At 37.3% G+C, this 21,485-nt stretch overlaps 1 protein-coding gene and 2 long non-coding RNA genes across 19 annotated transcripts in view; 2 read left to right on the top strand and 1 right to left on the bottom strand.

Moving 5' to 3' along the window:
- Positions 1 to 9,260, top strand: part of LOC127508719 (uncharacterized) — a 49,923-nt gene extending 40,663 nt beyond the window's left edge. The window contains exon 2 of the long non-coding RNA XR_007928873.1: positions 4,388 to 9,260. This is a non-coding gene — a long non-coding RNA (uncharacterized LOC127508719). The remainder of the gene's footprint in view (positions 1 to 4,387) is intronic.
- Positions 1 to 21,485, bottom strand: part of LOC127501582 (NACHT, LRR and PYD domains-containing protein 3-like) — a 132,109-nt gene that overhangs the window by 57,539 nt on the left and 53,085 nt on the right. For 3 of the 16 annotated variants that reach the window (XR_007926778.1, XM_051873972.1, XM_051874147.1), the window contains exons 4-9: positions 20,354 to 20,476; positions 16,926 to 17,042; positions 14,800 to 16,686; positions 14,425 to 14,598; positions 14,175 to 14,348; positions 10,639 to 10,685 (exon numbers count right to left, since the gene is read on the bottom strand). Coding sequence is in view for 11 of the 16 variants with exons in the window: in XM_051873972.1 (XP_051729932.1) it covers positions 10,639 to 10,685; positions 14,175 to 14,348; positions 14,425 to 14,598; positions 14,800 to 16,686; positions 16,926 to 17,042; positions 20,354 to 20,476 (2,522 nt within the window). In the remaining 5 variants the exon portion in view is untranslated. Of the gene's footprint in view, positions 1 to 482; positions 1,013 to 1,185; positions 1,233 to 3,344; positions 3,468 to 7,466; positions 10,357 to 10,638; positions 10,686 to 14,174; positions 14,349 to 14,424; positions 14,599 to 14,799; positions 16,687 to 16,925; positions 17,043 to 20,353; positions 20,477 to 21,485 lie in introns of those variants that run through there. The other 13 variants (XM_051873837.1, XM_051874323.1, XM_051874237.1 and 10 more) reach the window with 10 other exon arrangements.
- Positions 1 to 21,485, top strand: part of LOC127508729 (uncharacterized) — a 227,056-nt gene that overhangs the window by 159,268 nt on the left and 46,303 nt on the right. The window lies entirely within an intron of this gene.

Here is a 21,485-nt window from a genome sequence, read left to right as displayed (position 1 = left end):
GCACCTGTGGAAGTTGCTCTCTGTAGCTCATTGAAGGAGAACATTGTTGAACACCACTGTCTTCAATAGAGTGAAACACAGCCAAATTCTACTGCTCTATATTTAATTGGCAATGATTAATATCCCTGTGAATTGCATAATTTGATTCATTCATTTTCTTGCAACTGTGGCTTTGTATCTCATAATTAGGAATTTATTTCTGGTAATTGTGACTTTATATCATACAATGTGACTTTAAATCTCAGATCTGCAACTACTTCTCACACTGCAAATTTATATTACAATCTGACTTATTTTTCACAAAGCGACCTCATACATTACAATGTGACTATAGCTCACAACTGAAAATTTCTTGCACTCATGACTTAATTGATGTCACAATTGTGAGACAGTTGCAATGAAAAGATTTAAAATCGCAATTACCTTGCCATTTTTTTGCTCTGAGGGGGAAATGTGTCTCTGTGGTTCATCACAGCAGGTTGTTAAATCTGACACAGAGACACTGAAGATTCAGGATAAACCCCAAATCCAGCATAGAGGGGTTCAGTGAATGTGGTGTTGAATTTGTGTATGTGTGTGAGTGTGTGTGTGTCAGAGACACTGTAGAAGGACAGAGTGCCGGCCGACACATCCAGAAAGATGCCTATTCTACCAGAGCGGGCTGAAGGGCCAGATACATCAGTGCTGTTATTATTGAACCAGACAGTGTAATTCATATCAGAACAGTACATACTCCAGGACTGTTCATTGAGTCCAAACCAACAGTCAATCCCACTTTTCCTGCTGATTCCTTTATACGCCACTGCTACATGACCCGATCCACTCCATTCAGCCTCCCAGTAACAGCGTCCAGTCAGACTCTCTCGACACAAAATCTGCTCTTGGTTCTCAAATCTCTCTGGATGATCAGCATATGACTGATGCTCCTTCACAAATGTTGTTTTTCTGTTGTCCTCAGACAGGATGAGTTGAGTGTGTGCTGTGTTTGGATCCAGTGTGAGATCACAGGCATCTGAACACAAGAAGAGAGAGGAGAACATCAGTGACACTGTTAAATATGCACAGGTGTGTGTGTGTGTGTGTGTGTGTGTGTGCATGTGCATGAGAGAGAGAGAGAGAGAGAGAGAGAGAGAGAGAGAGAGAGAGAGAGAGAGAGAGAGAGAGAGAGAGAGAGAGAGGACTTACATTTTCGCAATCCTGGTCTGATCCAGATATCTCCTCCATGGTCCAAACCATACAGACACACACACACACACACACACAAATTATATATGTGGGAAGATTGTTATAATTGAGATCCCACAAAGATGTAAATTCTGTCATTTACTCTCCCTCATGACATTCTAAACCCATCAGACTGATCTTCGACACACAAACAAAGATATTTTTAATGAAGCCTGAGAGATTTCTGTTCCTTCACTGACAGTCCATGCAACCAAACATTTCAAGATCTAAAAAAGAACATAAAGGCATCATAAAAGTATGATTCAAGCAGTTTAATCCAAGTCTTCTGAAAATACACAACTTTATGATAAACAAATTTAATTTAGGCTTTTATTCAAATTTAATTTTATAAACACTGATCAATGCACATACGTACAGTGCATCAAATATAGTAAACACAAAAGATTAAACTTGCTTGCATGACACACTAGAACAAACCTCATTGGTTCAGTGTATATAGATTACTTTTACAATGCTTTTATGATGATGCCTTAACAAGAGTTCCTAGCTAAGAGTTTTAGCTTAAAACCTATTCACAAACTGTTAAGAGCAAGTTTACTAAGGAATTACTAAGGTTTTACTAAAGATGATGTTACTTTTAATTCGCCCCCAATGGTTGGTAAAGAAACGGAGCAGACAGACAGCATGAAGGAGAATGGCACCGTGCCATGGACAACATAGATGAACTGATGGAACGTGTACAAGGAACAAGAAAGTAGAAAGCGAGGAAAAAAAAGGGATACTTAGCAAAGAATAGCAAAAACAATAGCACACACACATGTGAATATTGTATGTGTATCTGTGTAAAATCTAAATAGAACATATAGTCATGTACTGTATGTGCTACTGATAGCTAATTCTTTACAGTTGGCCCTAATAAATTAAAATAATTATTGTCTATATTTAAACAACATTTTAAAATACTGTAAGCATATAAGCAATGGATAATACAGAAGCACCAAAAAGAAGACAAACTAGATGGAAGCGCAACTGTTGCTATTTGTTGAACTAATAGAAAGGAAACAAATAATAACCTTTGCGATTCAGGCGATAACTATTTAAAGGCTGATGTCATTGACAACAGCAGCATGAGGACTGTCATGTTCTGCCTCTCTGCTCTTTAGTTTTGTCGACTTTTAATTTTTTTGTTTGTTTTAGTTCCTGCTTACTGTGTCTAGTTTTGTAGTTCTTTTGGTTCCTCAAATTAATCCCAAATTGTTCTCTTCTCACCTGTCTTGTTAATCTAGTTATGTTGTGTATTTAAGCCCCAGTGTTTACTGCGTTGGTTGTCAGTTGTTAGATATAGATGCTTGTGCTCCTGCCCTGCATGTTTCCTGGTTCCTGTTTGTTTTGTTTATTAAATCATCCTGCATGTAGATCCTTGTCTCTGCCTGCCTTCCTGGCTCCCTTGTTACAATGTCTTCTAAAAGCAAGCTTGCAAACTACAGGACTGTAAAACTAACTGAATTTCTGTGGTGCTCTCACTACAGAACTAGGTTTCTTGTCATCTGTCTTATTCTTGTTGTAGCAGCGCTCATACTACACAATGCAGATGAGGTGCATAAACCTCAAGACCTTTAGTCAAGCCCTTGTTGGCCATGATCCAAGTTTTTTTGTCATAGACCTTCTATTTATGACAAAATCTGTTTGTGACAGCAAAATGCTATCATGTGGTGAGAGCTTGCCTTAAGCTGTCCTGGGTTTAGGAGCTAGTTTTAACATTAAATACTTGGTGAAATACTCTTAGATAAAAAAAAAAATGTACTAGTCCTAAAATTAGGAGCAACATGCCCCCTAATTTTTAAGAGTTGCAACTATTAGCCTTAAGATTTTTTTTTTTTTTTGAATATGGCCCATGGTTTTGCTTCAGCGCAGACCACAAAACATTGCAATCAAACATCGCAAACAAAAGACCACAAAAAAAGTGTGCAAATTGTGATAGCATATCAATGTTTTTTCTTATGTGAGATTTATGGATTCTGCTATTTTACATCAGATAAAGCCAGTTAAAAAAGTAATGATACTATAAAAAATATTTCACTAGCAATTTCTTAAGAAAAGATTCCTCTTAGGTGACATTAATCACATGCAGACATATGAGTCATAACTGCTAAACATACTTGAGAATCTGCAGTGAGCAGTTTGGATCATTTAGTTTGTGGTTGAGCAGCTGGACTCCTGATTGTCCTGGGTGATTGTAGCTCAGATCCAGCTCTCTCAGGTATGAGGGGTTTGAACAAAATCTGGGGGTACAGACACACATCAACATTATGACTGGCTGACCGTATATTATCCCTTATATATTCTTAAATAGTCAAGTCAAGTCAAGTCATCTTCATTTATATCCACCTGTTTCCACGGGGCGCTACTGTAAAAAAGAACGTGGGTACAACTTCCGGTAAGGCGGCGGAAGTAGCATACCGATGGTATTTTGTGTGCTAATTAGCGAAGAGGCTAAGTGTTTTTCGGATTATTGTTTACTTTGTAAAGTTGCAAACCTTAATGAGAGATGTCGTTACGGCACTCAGGGACAACATTTCAGTTTAGTACATTTATTAGTTAATAATATCACAGTACAATAAACAGTTTTTGTGCCCTTAATTGTCCTTTACCTTTTTAGGTTTGTGGACAAAGGAGGGTCTTCTTTATTGTCAGCTCTGTCATTACCCTAGTTTGAAGTTAAGCAGGCATGGGAGAGACATCTCCTTCAGCAATTTAGGCACCACAGATTCATTTTTATGAATGGTTCGGTGGGAGATCACTGTGATCTTTGGAATGTGGTGTTGTGTTCATTTGATGGGCTTGTTCATGGATAATCATGCACAAATCAAAACATTTTTATTTTTATTTCACAGAATCTAATATTTATGTGCATAAGGGAAAAGATTAAAAATAGTTTGTTTTAATTGTTTCTCAAAGCCAGTGGCGTGACTTATTAATGACGGGCCCCAGAGATTGGTTGTCTCCCTCAGTTGCAAGGGTGTAGTTTTGGTTTGAACATTGAGGGGTTGAAGTGTGAAGCGTTTAACATGGTCCCAGGGCATGCTCCCTATTGAGGTTTATTTATTTGTTTGTTTGTTTTTGCAAAATAATATCTGTCATTATCATCAGAACCCATTTTACACATGAGGAAGAACAATTGTTTAGTCAATAATTCAAGAAGGTTCAGACTTTAAAGTCTTTCTTGGCCTTATGTAAAAATAACATAGTTCTTGTAATTGTTTAGCATTTGATGAAGTTTTAATTTAACAAAAATCAGTGCAAGAGGAAGCCAATATATAAAGCAGTCTCTCACCTCTATCCCGCGACAAGTTTCACAGCATCCCTCTACCACCCCATCACCTCACTCTTGGCTGGTTTCTATCCCAGTTAAGGAGGGGGGTACTATGGGTTCGGGCCAAATTCTGAGCTCGGAGCCCTCCCCCAGACAGCACACCAAATACGCATAAATTACTATACAAATGACTTTATTTTGATTTCATGTATGTGTAAACTTGTGAATTACAATAAGGATATAATTACAGGTAAGACCATTGATGGCGTGTCATTACCATGTTTAGGGCATGTTAACTTTTTTCTTTTTTATCTAAAGCATCTGTTATGAAAAATAGCAACCTACACATTTAGAAACTATAGCTAACATGCCACAGCTGTGATACAAATCTTTAGTGAAATATCTATTCCCTTAACAGATTATCTATTATAAATTCTACAAGTTAGTCAAAATTTACCACAATAAATACAATAGAGTGTCATAAATTCTAGTAAAGGTGGTCATGAGTAGTTTAAAAAGCTTTCTAATTTAAGTTGGTGCAGGATGATGTTTACCTCTTTTTCATCAGTCTTTTAATGGCTGTTTTTAGATCATGTTTGACTTTCTCCATAGCTTTTTAAAGTGGTTCATTCTCAATCAAATTCACATGTGTTGCAAACTTTATCATCAGGGTCGCAATAAAAAAATACTATAGTAAATTTCTTGAATTCATTTGTTGTGGTAATTCTATAGTTGCTGTGGTAATATAACAACTACAGGTGCTGGTCATATAATTAGAATATCGTGAAAAAGTTCATTTTTTTATTGTAAATTATTTTAAAAAATGAAACTTTCATATATTCTAGATTCCCTACATGTAAAGTAAAACATTTCAAAAGTTTTTTTTTTTTGTAAATTTGTTGATTAGAGCGTACAGCTAATGAAAGTCCAAAATCCAGTATCTCAAAATATTAGAATATTTACATTTGAGTTTCATTAAATGACCATCCCTACAGTATAAATTCCGGGTATCTTTTGTTTTTTGAAACCACACTAATGGGGAAGACTGCTGACTTGGCAATGGTCCAGGAGACAATCATTGACACCCTCCACAAAGAGAGTAAGTCACAGAAGGTCATTACTGAATGGGGTGGCTGTTTACAGAGTGATGTATCAAAGCATATTAAATGCAAAGTTGACTGGAAGGAAGAAATTGGGTAGGCAAAGGTGCACAAGCAACAGGGATGACCGCAAGCTTGAGAATACTGTCAAGTAAAGCCGATTCAAACACTTGGGAGAGCTTCACAATGAGTAGAATGAAGCCGGAGTCAGCGCATCAAGAGTCACCACACTCAGACATCTTCAGGAAAAGGACTACCAAGCCACTTCTGAACCAAAGACAACGTCAGAAGCATCTTACCTGGGCTAAGGAGAAAAAGAACTGGACAGTGAACAGTGGTCGAAAGTCCTCTTTTCAGATAAAAGTAAATTTTGCATTTCATGTTGAAATCATGGTCCCAGAGTCTGAAGGAAGACTGGAGAGGCACAGAATCCAAGCTGCTTGAAGTCTAGTGTGAAGTTTCTGAAGTCAATAATGATTTGGGGGGGCGTGACGTCTGCTGGTGTTGGTCCATTGTGTTTTATCAAGTGCAAAGTCAATGCAGCCATCTTCCAGGAGATTTTGGAGCACTTTATGCTTCCATCTGCTGACAAGCTTTATGGAGATGCTGATATCCTTTTCCAGCAGGACTTTAGCATCTGCCCACAGTGCAAAAACCACTTCCAAGTGGTTTGCTGACCATGATATTACTGTGCTTTATTGGCCAGCCAATATGCCTGACCTGAATCTATGGGATATTTTCAAGAGAAAGATGAGAAACAGTCGATCCAACAATATACAGATGATCTGAAGGCTCAATAGTGCCTCAGCAGTGCCACAGGCTGATCACTTCCATGCCACACTTCACTGATGCAGTAATCTGTGCTAGGAGCAAGTCATTTGCTGTAATATGTCCTGCCGATCAAGTATTGAGTGCACAAAAGAACATACTTTAAAGAACTTTAACTTTTCTGTTTTGCAAATCCATTTTTTGATTGATTTTAGGAAACATTCTAATATTTTGAAATACTGGATTTTGGACTTTCATGAGCTGTATGCTCTAATCATCAAAATTAAAAAAAAAAAAAACTTTTGAAATGTTTTACTTTACATGTAGGGAATCTAGAATATATGAAAGTTTCATTTTTAAAAATAATTTATAATAAAAAAAATGAACTTTTTGATGATATTCTAATTATATGACCAGCACCTGTATAGTAATATAAACAAATTACCCAATACTGTTTTCTACAACTATTTCTACAATACAATTTACTGTAGTAAAATTAAAGTATACTTCAGTATTTATTACAGTTGATCAGTTCACTATAGTTAATACTACAGTAAGCTGTAGCATTCATTAAAGTGTGAGAAACAAATTAACAAAATAATCCTAACCCCTGGGGGACACCTACTCCTAAACCTACCACTACTAGGGGGGTAATAATCTGGCAGGGGGTCGAAATTTGGCACAACACCTACTTACAGCACTGTACCTATCTATAGACCTACTCTAATTAAGACATGCATTCAAGAAATGTATTAAAAACAGAGACATCTTGTCTCAGCCTTGCTCAAAGGCAGCGGAAACATGCATGCTAGTGGGTTCATTTGTTACGCACTTCAATCAATTCCACACCCGACGTTCTTGGTTTGCTCTTATTTATTAAATACAGGCAATTGGTTGATGAAACATTAAGAAAAGTTGTAGGCTACAAAACGAAATTCACTTTAAAGAAAGGCTTTCTACAAAACAAAACTTAAAGGGTCATGAAACCCTGTTTCAGCAGCAGTCAGTTTCTCACCAGTTTTGAAAAATGCTACAGAAGTGGGCGTGGTTCAGCTGCGGAGTGGAGGGGGATGAGGGGAGACTGACAGCACAGCAACGGCTTCTGATTCAGACAGTTTTATTTCACCATCATTAAAAGCATTAAACCACAAATACACACTGCAAATTACCATTACATGCAACACAATATACACATGGTTTTTACAATAGTAATGCACACATAAATGCACAGCCATTCGCATTTTGTTCTCTGCATTGAATACATCTATGAACACGCTGTTGCATCTTTGATAACTTCTGAGTCTTATTTTGCGCGTTTACATAAGCCATTTGATCAGTTAAAGAGCCGTAAATACCAGTTATACTCACAGTGGGGATGAATCGAATTTTTGTCAGTGACACGGATATTGAAGAGAACCCGTGCGACAAAGAAGCTCTTACAAAGCAAGAACAAACACTCATTTTTGATCTATTAATGCAACTCTCTCTTATTGTATGCGATCTCACTATTTGAAGCGCCTGTCAGAGGAAATGCTGTCGCATGCTGTCATGAATAATTAAGCACGTGCTGTCAAGAATTAAGCAACGCGTCTTCTCATAGGATAAGGACACGCAGTCTCATGAATAATTATGAGCAGGGTTGACAGGTTTTCACAACAAAACCCGCCCAATTGCTACTCAAAACTAGCCCAATCGCGTTTCAGGTGGGTTCCCCGGTAAAAATTGCGTTCCGGGGGATAATATCCATGTTTTTGGCGGGGTTCCCCTGGTAAAATTAGCATTCCAGAGGCTAAACATCATGTTATTTGGGTCTCTTTAACCCCCGGACATGAAATACAACCCGCGGCAACAGTGTTAAAGTAGCCCAACTTGGCAACGCTGATTATGAGACACCGATCAGTCATCACTGTACTATAGTACGAGAAAAGTCACATCTTGTGATGTTGACACAAAGATGAATTTAAACCTGGAAGTTGAAAATAGCGCAATTTTTTTTTTAAAATTAAATACTTTTCTCATACATTCAAAACTAACGGATGGTAACATTGACTTCTATCATGTTTACCACACATAAATCTGAAAAATTTGGTTTAGGGTTTTATGACCCCTTTAATGAATTGGTCAAAATCATGTTTGATCCATATCTCCCAATATACTGCGCATCTTATGATGTAGCCTATCTTGCGCACGCTGTTCACTTTTCATAATTAACATACGTGAAATTAAAAAAATAATAATATTATAGGCTAATATTAAACAAATATGAATCTATATAGGCTACCCAGCTAACAGAATTGTGTTATAAGAACGTTCTCTAAATATTCAGTGTTGGTTCTGGGAACATAAAAAACGTCCAGTTTTCTTGACGTTAGAGGAACGTTTTTATAAGGTATAATGTTCCTCAAACGTTTTATTCAACTTAATTTTGATCTAAAATTCAACATTCTAGGAACGTTGATTTGTAACATTCCAAGAACATAAAAATGTCCAGTTTCCTTAATGTTAGTAGAATGTTATTTAAAGGTTAGTAAGATGTTCCTGAAACATTCTTTCAATCATTCAAACACCTGCTGTGAACAAACACTGAAAGAAAGAGAAATAAGAACACAAACTACAACTTTCTTCAGCCACAGCCTTAGATGAACTGAAGATAAAAGACATTAAATCTCTGAAGATCTGATTCAACAACTCCACAAACAGCATCACCAGCTTCACTTATTACTAACCAGACTGACTTTATTTCTGTCACACGTCTACAGAAGCTCTTACTGGGAATTAACAGAGGTTTAGATGTTGATGTCTTATTGAAAATGTTTCGTTTGAGGTCACCACTTTAACATAGTCATTTGACCATTAAAACAGGCATGTTGATCTGCTTTATCAATGCAGAAATGTTTTCTGAAAACACCTGCAATTGCTGATAAAGAAGCAACTCAACAAAAGTCAAGGTTCCTGAGCTCAACTAAAGCAAACGCTGATCTCCATGATGGTGACCTCAAACTAAACATTTTACTAAAACTTTAGTAAAATAAAACAAAACAGGGTGCGCTTTCAGCTGTCTCTGTCTCCGTGAGAATCTTTCTGAAACACTTCTCAAAGATGAACTGAAACTCAGCGAATAGGCCTACTTATCATACAAAAATGAAACATATGTCTAAAGAAAGTGTGAAATGTCTACTTTTAAATAAAAAAATTCACATTGTGGAGCGTGCTGGCATAGAGCAGAATACTGAGCCTACGCTCACATGCTCTGATATATATGGTCGACAGTAAGCGGTAGAGCGTGATTTCGAATCTCAAACTAGCGCATTTCATTTGAAATGTGAGTATCCCCAGTATCCTGCAGAGTCACTTCGTCACCAGGGGCCCGCTTGCATGTGCTGCGGGCCTCCCTGCTGCACGGGCCCAGTGCGGCTGCACTGCCTGCACTGTCTGTACTTACACCCCTGCTCAAAGCAGATTGTTAAATCTGACACAGAGACAATGAGGATTCAAACACCCTGAATCCAGCATAGAGGGGTTCAGTGAATTTGGTGTTAAATGTGTGTATGTGTGTGAGTGTGTGTGTGTCAGAGACACTGTAGTATGACAGAGAGCCGGCTGACACGTCCACATACACTCCTACCCTATTAGATTGCGGTGAAGGGGCTGGTATGTCAGTTTTCTTATTACTGTGCCAGGCAGAATATCTGTTTTCAGTGCAGTACAGACTCCAGGATTTGTCATTGTATCCAAACCAAGAGTCACTGCCTCCTTTCCTGTTGATTCCTTTATATGTCACTGCTATATAGGCCCATCCAGTCCATTCAGCCTCCCAGTAACAGCGTCCATTCAGACGCTCTCGACACAAAACCTGCTCATGGTGCTCAAATCTCTCTGGATGATCAGGATATGACTGTGGATCTATGATGTGTTTCGCCCTTCTGTTTTCATCAGACAGGATGAGTTGAGTGTGTGCGGTGTTTGGATCCAGTGTGAGATCACAGGCATCTGAACACAAGAAGAGAGATGAGAAATGGGCAATTTTGAAACCGTGTGTCAAGTCACCTTTATTTATGTAGCGCTTTTTACAATGCAGATTGTGTCAAAGCAGCTTTACAGTGATAACTGGTATATCATTTTGGCTGCACAGCAGCTCTTAAAGAAAATGCTGTCAATGTAGGCAGATGCAAAGCACTGTTGAATATCAAATGTCAAATGTCAAGTGTGTGTGTATGTGTGTGTGTGTGAGAGGGAGGGAGAGAGAGAGAGAGAGAGAGAGAAAAAACCTACATTTTCTCAGTCCTGGTGTGATTCGAACAGGGTCTGCATGATCCAAACTAGAAAGAGACAAATACAAACCACAAATGAATAATGTTTGATTATTAAAAGTGTGCTAGAAGCAGCTAAAATATCAGTAAGCATTTTAAAATCAATTAATACAGATTTCTCAACAAGCATTCAAGTTAGCATTCAAATAGTAAATTGCATTCAAATAGCAAATTCAGGATTCTGGTAAGAAACAGTCTCATATTATACAACTTAGCTACAGAGCTCCAAACACAGACCAGCTCAAAAAACCAACAGCATTCATAACACAGTGAGGATAAAGTGAAGATCAAGTGACTCAATACAACTATTTCATGAAGAGAAAAAAAAAAAAAGATTAAAACCATAAGAACTGTGGCAACATTTCAAGACGCTGGAACAACCTTTAAAAACGACTTTAAAAACCATATGAGAAATGGTGCTGTTTTAAAATCAAAAAGTGGTCACTAAACATTGATTTTAATTAGTTTGTTAATAAATAAATACTGTAAATTTCAAAATATGGGTAAAATAATGTTCCAAAATGTAAACTTGTCATTCATGATAATGGTCCGGACTTTGATTTAACTATTACATCTTTAAATAAACATAAAAAAAAATACCAAGTTAAAAACTATATTTGTTTTCTTGGCATTTTCAAATAAATATTGGCTGTGTTATATTAAAAGGACTATGTCTTGTTTTTTTTTGTTTTGTTTTTTGTTTTTTTGTTTTTTGTTAAGTTATGAAATAACCAGGGGACTTTTGTCCCAAAAATGCAGTTTGTTAGAGGTAATTCAGTGTAACAGGATCAAGAAGCCATTCTGAAATCACTGTAGTGAAGCAGCGAGTTATGTCGTTGTATGGGAAACACACCCCAGGTATGTCAAAACGCTTATTTATAAACGTCAATATTTCATACAAAATAACCACAGCACGATTTTTGGCTGTCCCAGATGAAAGATTCCCATCGTGAAACAATCTTGGCGATTTCAGTGATTGTGGCTCTTAATCGATGGTCTTATGTCGTACAGTGAGAGAGGTTCAAGGACAGCCGCATTCCCGGTCTTGCGACCAAAGATAGCCTACGATAGTTTTGTGACAGTGTCAGAAATTCAGCATGATCATCGCACAGTGTGTTTGCTGCTACGACCTACGTCTACTGACCAGCCAGTAGATGCGACATGAAATCAACGCGAAATAGAGCTAAAACTTAAAATTGTTTACCTCAAGCTCTTTTCCCTTCTTCTTTCGCCGCTTCCTTTTTATTTTCAGCACACATAAAATCTACAACTGCCAAAGTGTGATTCAACATGGTGTTTTGTTTACCAGTAGCGCATGCTGATGACGATTTATTCTTCTATAGAAACTTGCATCGTAACCTACAAGACAATAGGTGTCATCATCGTACAGTCTACATGCATGTCGTGCCCAAGTTTAGTAGATCCATGTCGCACAGTGTGATAAAGTAATAATCTTATAGGACTGCTAAAATCGTGCAGTGTATCCCGGGCTTAAAACTGTGGCTGTAGGCCCATTCATCTGCAATATTGTTAGGATTTTTTATTTTTTTTTGGAGGGTCATGGACGATATGCTGCTCTGATTAACTTTTTTACCTTTCTTTTGGTTGAAAATTGACTATCTGTAGTTTTCCTATTGAAATCACTGATCTATATAAATGTCATTTATATAGATTAGTGATTGAAATAGACTGTTATATGACTATGTGCATAATTTGCAAATGACTGGGACATGTCCCCCTTTCCGAACCATCTTGAGTCACGGATGTACCCAGTACCCTTATGTGTGTGTTTATTACTCAATCAAACAAATGGTGGCCGAGAGCAAAAACTATTGTAATTAAAAAAATAAAATATTGCAAATGAAAAGTCTTCTTAGAACTGTTTTAATTACTTTTAAAAAATAAATTTATTTATTAAAAAATTCTTTGCAGTGTGAGTAAATCTTTGTTTTTCTTAGTTCATCATGCAAATTTGCACTTCATTCTCCTGACATTGTTTGCTTGTGCATTGAAAAGTTTTGAATTAAAGTGGAGCTTTATTCCACTGGGCGACATAATATCTAGGCGCAAGAAGTTTGGTCACTTTTCAACTTGCAAGCAAAGGTTTTAGACGCGCAAACAACGACAGCAGAACGGAGAGCAAATTTGTGCGTGCGTGATGAAAACCACACCAAGAAAATTTTGTGTAGCATAGACAGCTACACAACTGAAACTTTGAAATTCAATCTGTTGATCATAAAAAGTGATCTTTTTTTTCAGAAAAATTTGGACTAAACCACTCTATTCATATGGATTAGTCTTACAATCTCTTTATGAACTTATTGAAAATTAAAAGTTTCAGTCATGTAGCTTTCAATGAAGGGACAGAAAGCTCTCAGATTTCAACAACATGAGGGTGAGTAGTTAATGACGTAATTTTCATTTTTGGGTGAATAACCCTTTAAGATGCAAATCAATGTTCTGGGTTCTAAATGATCTTAATTATGTTAATCTGTTTGGTTATAATACCAAGTGAGTGATTAGTATTATGTCAAGTTGAATTCTGCTCATTAGCACCATGCCTTTATCTATATATGGGCACTGTATGTTATTAATGTCAAATGATCGTTTATGGTGTGTATTTTTCCAAAAATACATTATTATGATTGTAATTTATTAATTTTGTACTTTATTAATTATTGTACTTTGTTAAATTTCATACTATGTACATCATTGAATTTACATCTGTGACCTATCTCTCTGCCTCCAATACACAGTCTTAAGCTGATTACCCGTCTCCTCATTATTTGTGCTCTGACCGGTAATCAGGGGGTCTTACTTGTCCATTACCTAATCAGAACCTAACAGTCCAAGATCCTCTCCTACAGATAGCATTCCTACTGGCTCCATGTATTCCAGCAATTCATGAAATGTGACACAAAAGACCCAACTACATTTATGAATGAAGGGTGTGTAGACAACTTAAAGCTGGTGTAGAAACCATTTAGTCCGTCAGTCAGCACTAAGGCTAAAAACATTCTGGTCATATTAAATCAGACAAATTAAAAATCAAAATCAATTTCAGTCTGTGGTCATGTTTCTAATGTCCTGTTTTTACCTTGAGCATAAACTCGAACATGCAAAAATCAAAAAAACAAACAAACAAACAAACAAACAAACAAAAAACGCATTAAAAGATTCATTCATAAACTGGATATCGTTATGACTGATAAGCAAACCTTTTCTTGGTGTTATTTTTTGCACTTTGCAGTGGCAAATTTACAACAGAGTCTGGAGAAATGTATCAGAGTAAAAGTATAAATTTTCTCTTTAAAATATAGAGAAGTAAAAGTTAACAAAACATTTGTATTTGAGTAAAGTAGATATTGAAAAAACAATTTTTGAAAATTTTTCTAAATATTTTGAAAACAGTTTCAAAATATTTGTACTTCATTACTGTACACCTCTGATTAGCAGTGTTAGTGATCTTGAGTAAAACCATGTTACTGCCCCACATACTTGAGTATCTGCAGTGAGCAGTTTGGATCCTTCAGTTTGTCGTTGAGCAGCTGGACTCCTGATTGTCCTGGGTGATTGTAGCTCAGATCCAGCTCTCTCAGGTGTAAGGGGTTTGATCTCAGAGCTGAAGACAGATAACCACAGCCTTCCTCTGTCACCATACAGCCAGACAACCTAAAGATGGATAAAACAAATAAGCAAAAACAGATTTTCGTCATGTTAGACGCATTGAGTGATCTCATAGTCTTACCTCAGTATCTCCAGCTGACAGTTTAGATTCTTCAGTCCATCAGAAAGTAGCTTTACTCCTGAATCTTGCAGGTCATTGTTACTCAGGTCCAGCTCTCTCAGGACAGAGTTTGAGGATTGTAGAGCTGATGACACAGTTTCACAATGTTGACCAGTGAGATTACAGTCAGCAAGACTGAAAGAGAGTAAAACATATGAGAATTAAATAATTAACCTCAATCTTCAATATATATTTCAATAATATCACTGTCTTTTACTACAATGAAAATCTAAAAAAAAAAGCAGAATGTTTAAGATGTATCATTTAGTACACCAACAGAAACTGTAATTCCATTCAGAAAATAATATTCACTGTACGACATGATTAAATACTCACAGGGCTTTCCTACAGTTGATCACAGCTGGTATCAGTCTTCTTCTTCCCTCATCTGATGTGTTGTATTTCTTGAGGTCCAGCTCATCCAACACCTCCTCTGACATCTGAAGCATGTAGGTGATTGTTGAGCAGTGAGCAGGAGAGAGTTTCTTCTCTGAGTGTTTGTCTGATTTCACAAACTCCTGAATCTCTCTGGACAGAGTCTGATCTTTGACTTCCAGCAGACAGAGGAACAGATTGATGGATCTTTCAGTGGAGAGTCCATGTCCATCTTTGATCTTTTCTTTAATGTACTGTGTGGTTCTCCTGATGCTCTCTGAGCTGTTCTCTGTGTGTGTCAGTAGATCCTGTAAGAGTCTCTGATTGGACTCCAGTGAGACGCCCAGCAGGAACCGCAGGAACAGATCCAGGTGTCCATTCTCACTCTTAAGGGCTTTATCTACTACTTCCTTATGTAGATTAGGAACTACATCCAGAAACTGCAGTGTGTCAACATGTACTATTACATAATAGTAGAACACATAGAAAGCAGCAAGAAACTCCTGAACACTCAGATGAATGAAGCTGTAGATTTTCCTCTGATGAATCACAGATTCCTCCTTAAAGATCTCAGTGCAAATCCCAGAATACACTGAGGCGTCAGTGACGTCTATGCCGCTCTCTCTCAGGTCCTCCTCATAGAACATCACATTGCCCTTCATCAGCTGTTTGAAAGCCACTTCAGCAAGTTTCACAATCACTTCTCTGTTGGACTGCAGGAGTTTCTCTGGATCTCTCTCTTCATACTTCTGATTCCTCATGTTGATCTGAATCAGCAGGAAGTGGATGTACATTTCAGTCAGAGTTTGAGGGATTTCTGCACTCAGATCTTCTTTCAGGAGCTTCTGAAGCACAGTGGATGAGATCCAGCAGAAGATGGGTATGTGGCACATGATGTGGAGGCTTCTTGCTCTTCTGATGTGTGAGATGATTCTGCTGGCTTGATGCTCGTCACTGATTCTCTTCCTGAAATATTCCTCCTTCTGAGGATCATTAAATCCATGAATTTCTGTCAGACGGTTTATGTATTTGGAGGGGATCTGATTGGCTGCTGCTGGTCTGGAGGTGATCCAGATGAGAGCAGAGGGAAGCAGCTCTCCTTTCATGAGGTTTGACATCAACACACCCACTGATGAAGTCTCAGTCACATCAGAAACTTTCTGAGCATCTGAAAACATCAGTGTCATTCTGCTTTCATCCAGACCATCCAAGATGAACACAACTTTACACTCCTCATAAATATTTAAATCCAGATCTTGAAGTTCAGGATGAAAGTCCAGCAGAAGTCTGTGAAGACTGTACTGATGATCTCGGATCAAGTTCAGCTCTCGAAATGGAAGCACAAACATGAAATCTACATCCTGATTGGCTTTTCCCTCGGCCCAGTCCAGAATGAACTTCTGCACAGAGACGGTTTTTCCAATTCCAGCGATGCCTTTAGTAAGAACAGTTTTGATTTGGTCTTTCTCCTCACATCCTGTTTCAGGTGAGGCTTTAAAGATGTCATTGCAGTCAATTGGAGTGTCTTGTGAGTGTTGTGTTTTGGCTGTTTTCTCCATCTGTAAAGCCTCATGTTCTTCATTCACTCCTTCTCTCTCTCCTTCTATGATGTAGAGATGTGTGTAGATCCTGTTCAGGAGGGTTTCATTCCCTTGGAGTTTGTTTCCCTCAAATAATCTTTCATACTTGTACTTCATGCTGATTTTGTGCTGGTATTTGACTCTCTGCAGGTCTCCAGTCTCCAGTGTGTGTGTCTGCAGGACTGCTTCAGTTTTGTTTTGCCTGATGTGAGTCTGATAGTGGGATGTAGAGGATGGCACAGATCTCAGCTCATGTATCTCCCTCCTGCTGAAATTGAAAAGAACAGGGCATCAAAAATGACGACAGTGATACAAGGACATCTGACGACCATCAGAAATATATTGGTTATTAGAAATAAGTTTGGCACCCTTCTTCAAGTTGCACCCCTGTACAGTGCATATGTTGCATATTTTGGAGTGCATTTTGTGCCATTTAATTTACTTTATTAAATAATTATTCATCTTTACTGAACAACAGTAAATTAGCAAGTAAATGTTTATACTAACAGAGGATCAGAAGACACTGGTTCATCACTTAATTGAAGGGGTGGTTCCATGGATTTGTAACTCTTTAGAGACACAGCGCTGGGTTCTGGAGACTCTGATCTCTTCCTCCTGCTGATTCTGACAAAAAAACAAAACAGCATTTTAGACAGTACTTAAACTGGTTAGTTCAAAAATGAATATTCTGTCATTCCAAACATATATGACTTTTATATATCTTTGAAACACAAATCAATATAGTTATAATGAAACCTGAGTATTTTGTGTGTCTCCATTCAAAGTCCACACCACCAAAACTTTGAAGATCCAAAAGGGTCTCCCTAAAGATTTGTTATTAATAGATTATATTCACCAACAATACTTTCTTTCAACAGATCAGACACTCTGACATCTCCTAATCATCCCCATAGACTGATTGGCTTCATCACTCTGTCTCCTCTCCACCAATAAGCTGGTGTGTGGTGGGCGTTCTGGTGCTATACGGCTGCCGTCGCATCATCCAGGTGGTGCTGCACATCGGTGGTGGTTGAGAAGATCCCCCCTTCCGTATGTAAAAAAGCGCTTTGAGTACCCAGAAAAGCGCTATATGAATGTAAAGAATTATTATTATTATTATTATTATTATTATTATTATTAATTTTGAATTTTAAAATACATTATGGTAAAAAAGATATTTAGACACACAGACATCAACAATGAGCATATGAATCTCAACAATTTTGACATGCTTCATGCTGTAATGCACGCTGGGAGCCAACAAAGTACAAAAATCATGACTCCCAGCATGCATTGCGGCATGAAGCATGTCACCATTGTTGAGATTTATATGCTGATTCTTGATGTCTGTGTGTCTAAATATCTTTTTTCCCCATAATGTATTTTGAAATTCAAAATTCAGAATGTCTAATTTGTTGAAAGAAAGTATTATTGGTGAATATAATCTATTAATAACAAATAACCACTTTTGGTTAGGGAAAAGTTTAGTAAATTATTCTACGTGATGATGATGAAAACTATATCACCGGATGATCTTTGTTTCTGGCCTTCTTTGCAACACGTTTTGTGTTTTGGTAAACACTAGGGGTGTAACGATATGCTCAGGTCGCGATACGGTACGTATCTCGATACTGGGTTCACGATACAATATGTATCATGATATTTTGAACAAAATTTTAAAAATGAAACTGAAATTCAAATACCATTTTTATTTAAAAAACATTAACAAATTTCAATAACTTTCTTAGTTGTACATACAAGATCACATTTCAAGGTTTAATAAAAACCTTCTGTATTTAAATTAACAGCTGAATAGGTCTGTCTGTCACTAAAAAAAAAAAAAGTTAAATTTAACATGAACCTAGAATTAAGAAGCCTAAGACAGAACTTCTTAAAGCAAAGCATCGCAAGCATCTTTTGCTTTTCCGTGAGCTCAGCTGTTGCTGTGGAACTGCGGTGAAAGAAAGCCACGACTTTTCTCACGCGACCATGCAAGAGACTGACGCGAGAAACATTTAAACCTGCTTGCAAGATTCGATGTGTGCGCGAAACACTTACTGAACGAGGGAGCTGATTGAGACACACCCTTAATATGCGCTGACAACCTGGCTTCTCTCACTGCCACCTCCATGTTGCGTGCGTTGTCAGTAACAACAGCAGTACTATGAGGAGCCCTTTCAAGCTCCCACTCTTGTATAGCCGCTTTTAAAACTTCGGCTATGTTAGTTCCAGTGTGTGATTAAAAAAGCGGGTGAGTCTGAAGCATGAATCTTTCCATTTCCCACTCCGTGTTAATAACATGCGCCATGACTGTAATATATATATATAATTATAATATATTTGTGTTTTGTCTGTAATTTTGTCTGTATTTTTTTTTTTTTTTACCGTCGTCCTGTCACGTGACTGGAAAACCAAAATGCTGCCAGACGTCGGACTTATAAGAAGACGGGGCATCTTCAATTTTAGTTTCAGCCGAACTCATGTTGCCCTACTAATGTTCAGTTCAAGAAATTTCAGTTCAGTTTAACGCGACGCTGTTGCAGAGTAGGTCACGTCGGCAGCTCAACCAATAGGATTAGACTGCCGTCATATCGTAAAAGTATCGCCACCACTCTACGATACATATCGTAACATTTTTGCATTGCGAAATATCATACTGCGATATATCGTTACACCCCTAGTAAACACTGTTACAAAGACCACAAACTTATCAAACTGCCCAACTAAACATTTGACATTTTCAATAAAACATCAACATCTAAACCTCTGTTAATTCTCAATAAGAGCTTCTGTAGACGTGTGACAGAAATAAAGTCAGTCTGGTTAGTAATAAGTGAAGCTGGTAATGCTCTTTTTGGAGATGTTTAATCATCCTCTGCTGAGATCTTGAGAGATTTAATGTCTTATTTTATCTTTAGTTGATTTCAGGCTGTGTGGCTTCAGTCAGTTGTAGTTGTTGTCTGTTTTCTGAGAGTGCAAGCATTATGTTGAATCAACATCACATTGTAACATTGATTCAGTGCCATTACTATTGATCTTTAGTTGAAATTTCAAATTTTCAACATTAATTGTGGGTGCAAACGTGACGTTGATTCAATGCAGTTAACGTTGACACGTTAACATTGATTTAACATTGTTTCGATGGTTTCTTGCTATCTAGGATTTCATTTAGATTGTTAAAGGGATAGCTCGCTCAAAAATGAAAATTATCCCATGATTTACTCACCCTCAAGCCATCCTAGGTGTATATGACTATCTTCTTTCAGAAGAACACAATCTGAGATATATTTAAAAATATCCTTAGTCCTCCAAGGTTTATAATGGTTGTGAATGGCTGCCCAAAATTTGAAGACAAAAAAACTGCATCCATCCATTAAAAAAATGAATCCATATGACTCCAGGGGCTTAATAAAGGCACATTGACATGAGGTACAATGCGTTATAGAGTAGGACATAGCGTAGTACGTCATGGCATAATGTAGTATGTCATGGCATTGTGTACTACGTGACGGAAGTTAATGCTTTTTGGACGTACGTCAAATGCATAAGACTGTCGTGCCAGAAGCTCATTATTTTACTTTATAAAGTTTTAAATAAGGATATTTGCCTTACACAAATGCATCGATTCACTTCAAAAGGCCTTTATTAACCCCCTGGAGTCATATGGATTCATTTTTTTATGGATGGATGCAGTTTTTTTGTCTTCATATTTTGGGCAGCCATTCACAACCATTATAAACCTTGGAGGACTAAGGATATTTTTAAATATATCTCAGATTGTGTTCGTCTGAAAGAAGATAGTCATATAAACCTAGGATGGCTTGAGGGTGAGTAAATCATAGGATAATTTTAAATTTTTGGGTGAACTATCCCTTTAAATCATTATTCATCTGAGATGAACAACAGTAAATTAGCAAGTAAATGTTTATACTAACAGAGGATCAGAAGACACTGGTTCATCACTTAATTGAAGGGGTACTTCCATGGATTTGTAACTCTTTAGAGACACAGCGCTGGGTTCTGGAGACTCTGATCTCTGTCTCTCCCTCCTGCTGATTCTGACAAAAAAACAAAACAGCATTTTAGACATGTAAGACATGTTTATCCATCAAGTTGTAGCTGTAGCAGTCGTAGCCTAATGGTTAGTAAGTCCGACTGGTAACCTGGTTCGATTCCAGCACCGGCAGGAAATGACTGAGGTGCCCTTGAGCAAGGCACCTAACCCCCAATCTCTCCCTGGGCGCCACAGCATAAAAGCTGCCCACTGCTCTGGGTGTGTATCACAGTTTGCAGTGTGTGTTCACTACTCTGCTCCTAATGTGTGTGCACTAACTTGAATGGGTTAAATGCAGAGGACAAATTCCGAATATGGGTTACCATACTTGGCCTTCAAGTGTCACTTTTTTTTGAAAAACAAATTAAGATATTTTTAATGAAACCTTAGTAATTTCTATGCTTTCATTCAAAGTCCATGCCACCAAAACTCTAAAGATCCATTAAGGGTCTTCCTAAAGACTAAATTAAATCTTTTCATCATATAAAATGATTGTATCTCTTCACAAACCTTGGATTAAACCACTTGATTCATATTGATTAGTTTTTCAATGCATTTATGACCCATTTGGATCTTCAAAATGTTGATACCAAGAACTTTCACCAGAAGGACAGAAATCTTTCAGGCTTCATTAAAAATATCTTAATTTATGATTCAAAGATGAATGAAAGTTTTGCCTGAGAGAGAGAAATGACAATTTTCATTCTTGTGTGAACTATAAATTTATTAACTCTTCACAATAAAAACAATAACTATAATGATAACAACATTAGTGTCCCCATCAACAGATTATAAATTCTTGTTTATTCGTCATCTGCCACTTTATACGCACAAGCTATTTAAAATCTGTGAATTTAGATTGGCTGTCACTGATCTTATTGTTCATCAGCTGGACAAAAATGTTTCTGAAAGTGATTCTGGTGACATCGTTCCTCTGTGTCATTATTGTTATATTTGTGGTGTGGACTTCACTATTCTCATCAAAGTACAATTATTTATCATTACAGTTATCA

Source organism: Ctenopharyngodon idella, chromosome 1 (genome assembly GCF_019924925.1).
Source record: "Ctenopharyngodon idella isolate HZGC_01 chromosome 1, HZGC01, whole genome shotgun sequence".
In the NCBI taxonomy this organism is placed as follows: domain Eukaryota; kingdom Metazoa; phylum Chordata; class Actinopteri; order Cypriniformes; family Xenocyprididae; genus Ctenopharyngodon; species Ctenopharyngodon idella.
This window is presented reverse-complemented; position numbering and strand designations above follow the sequence as displayed.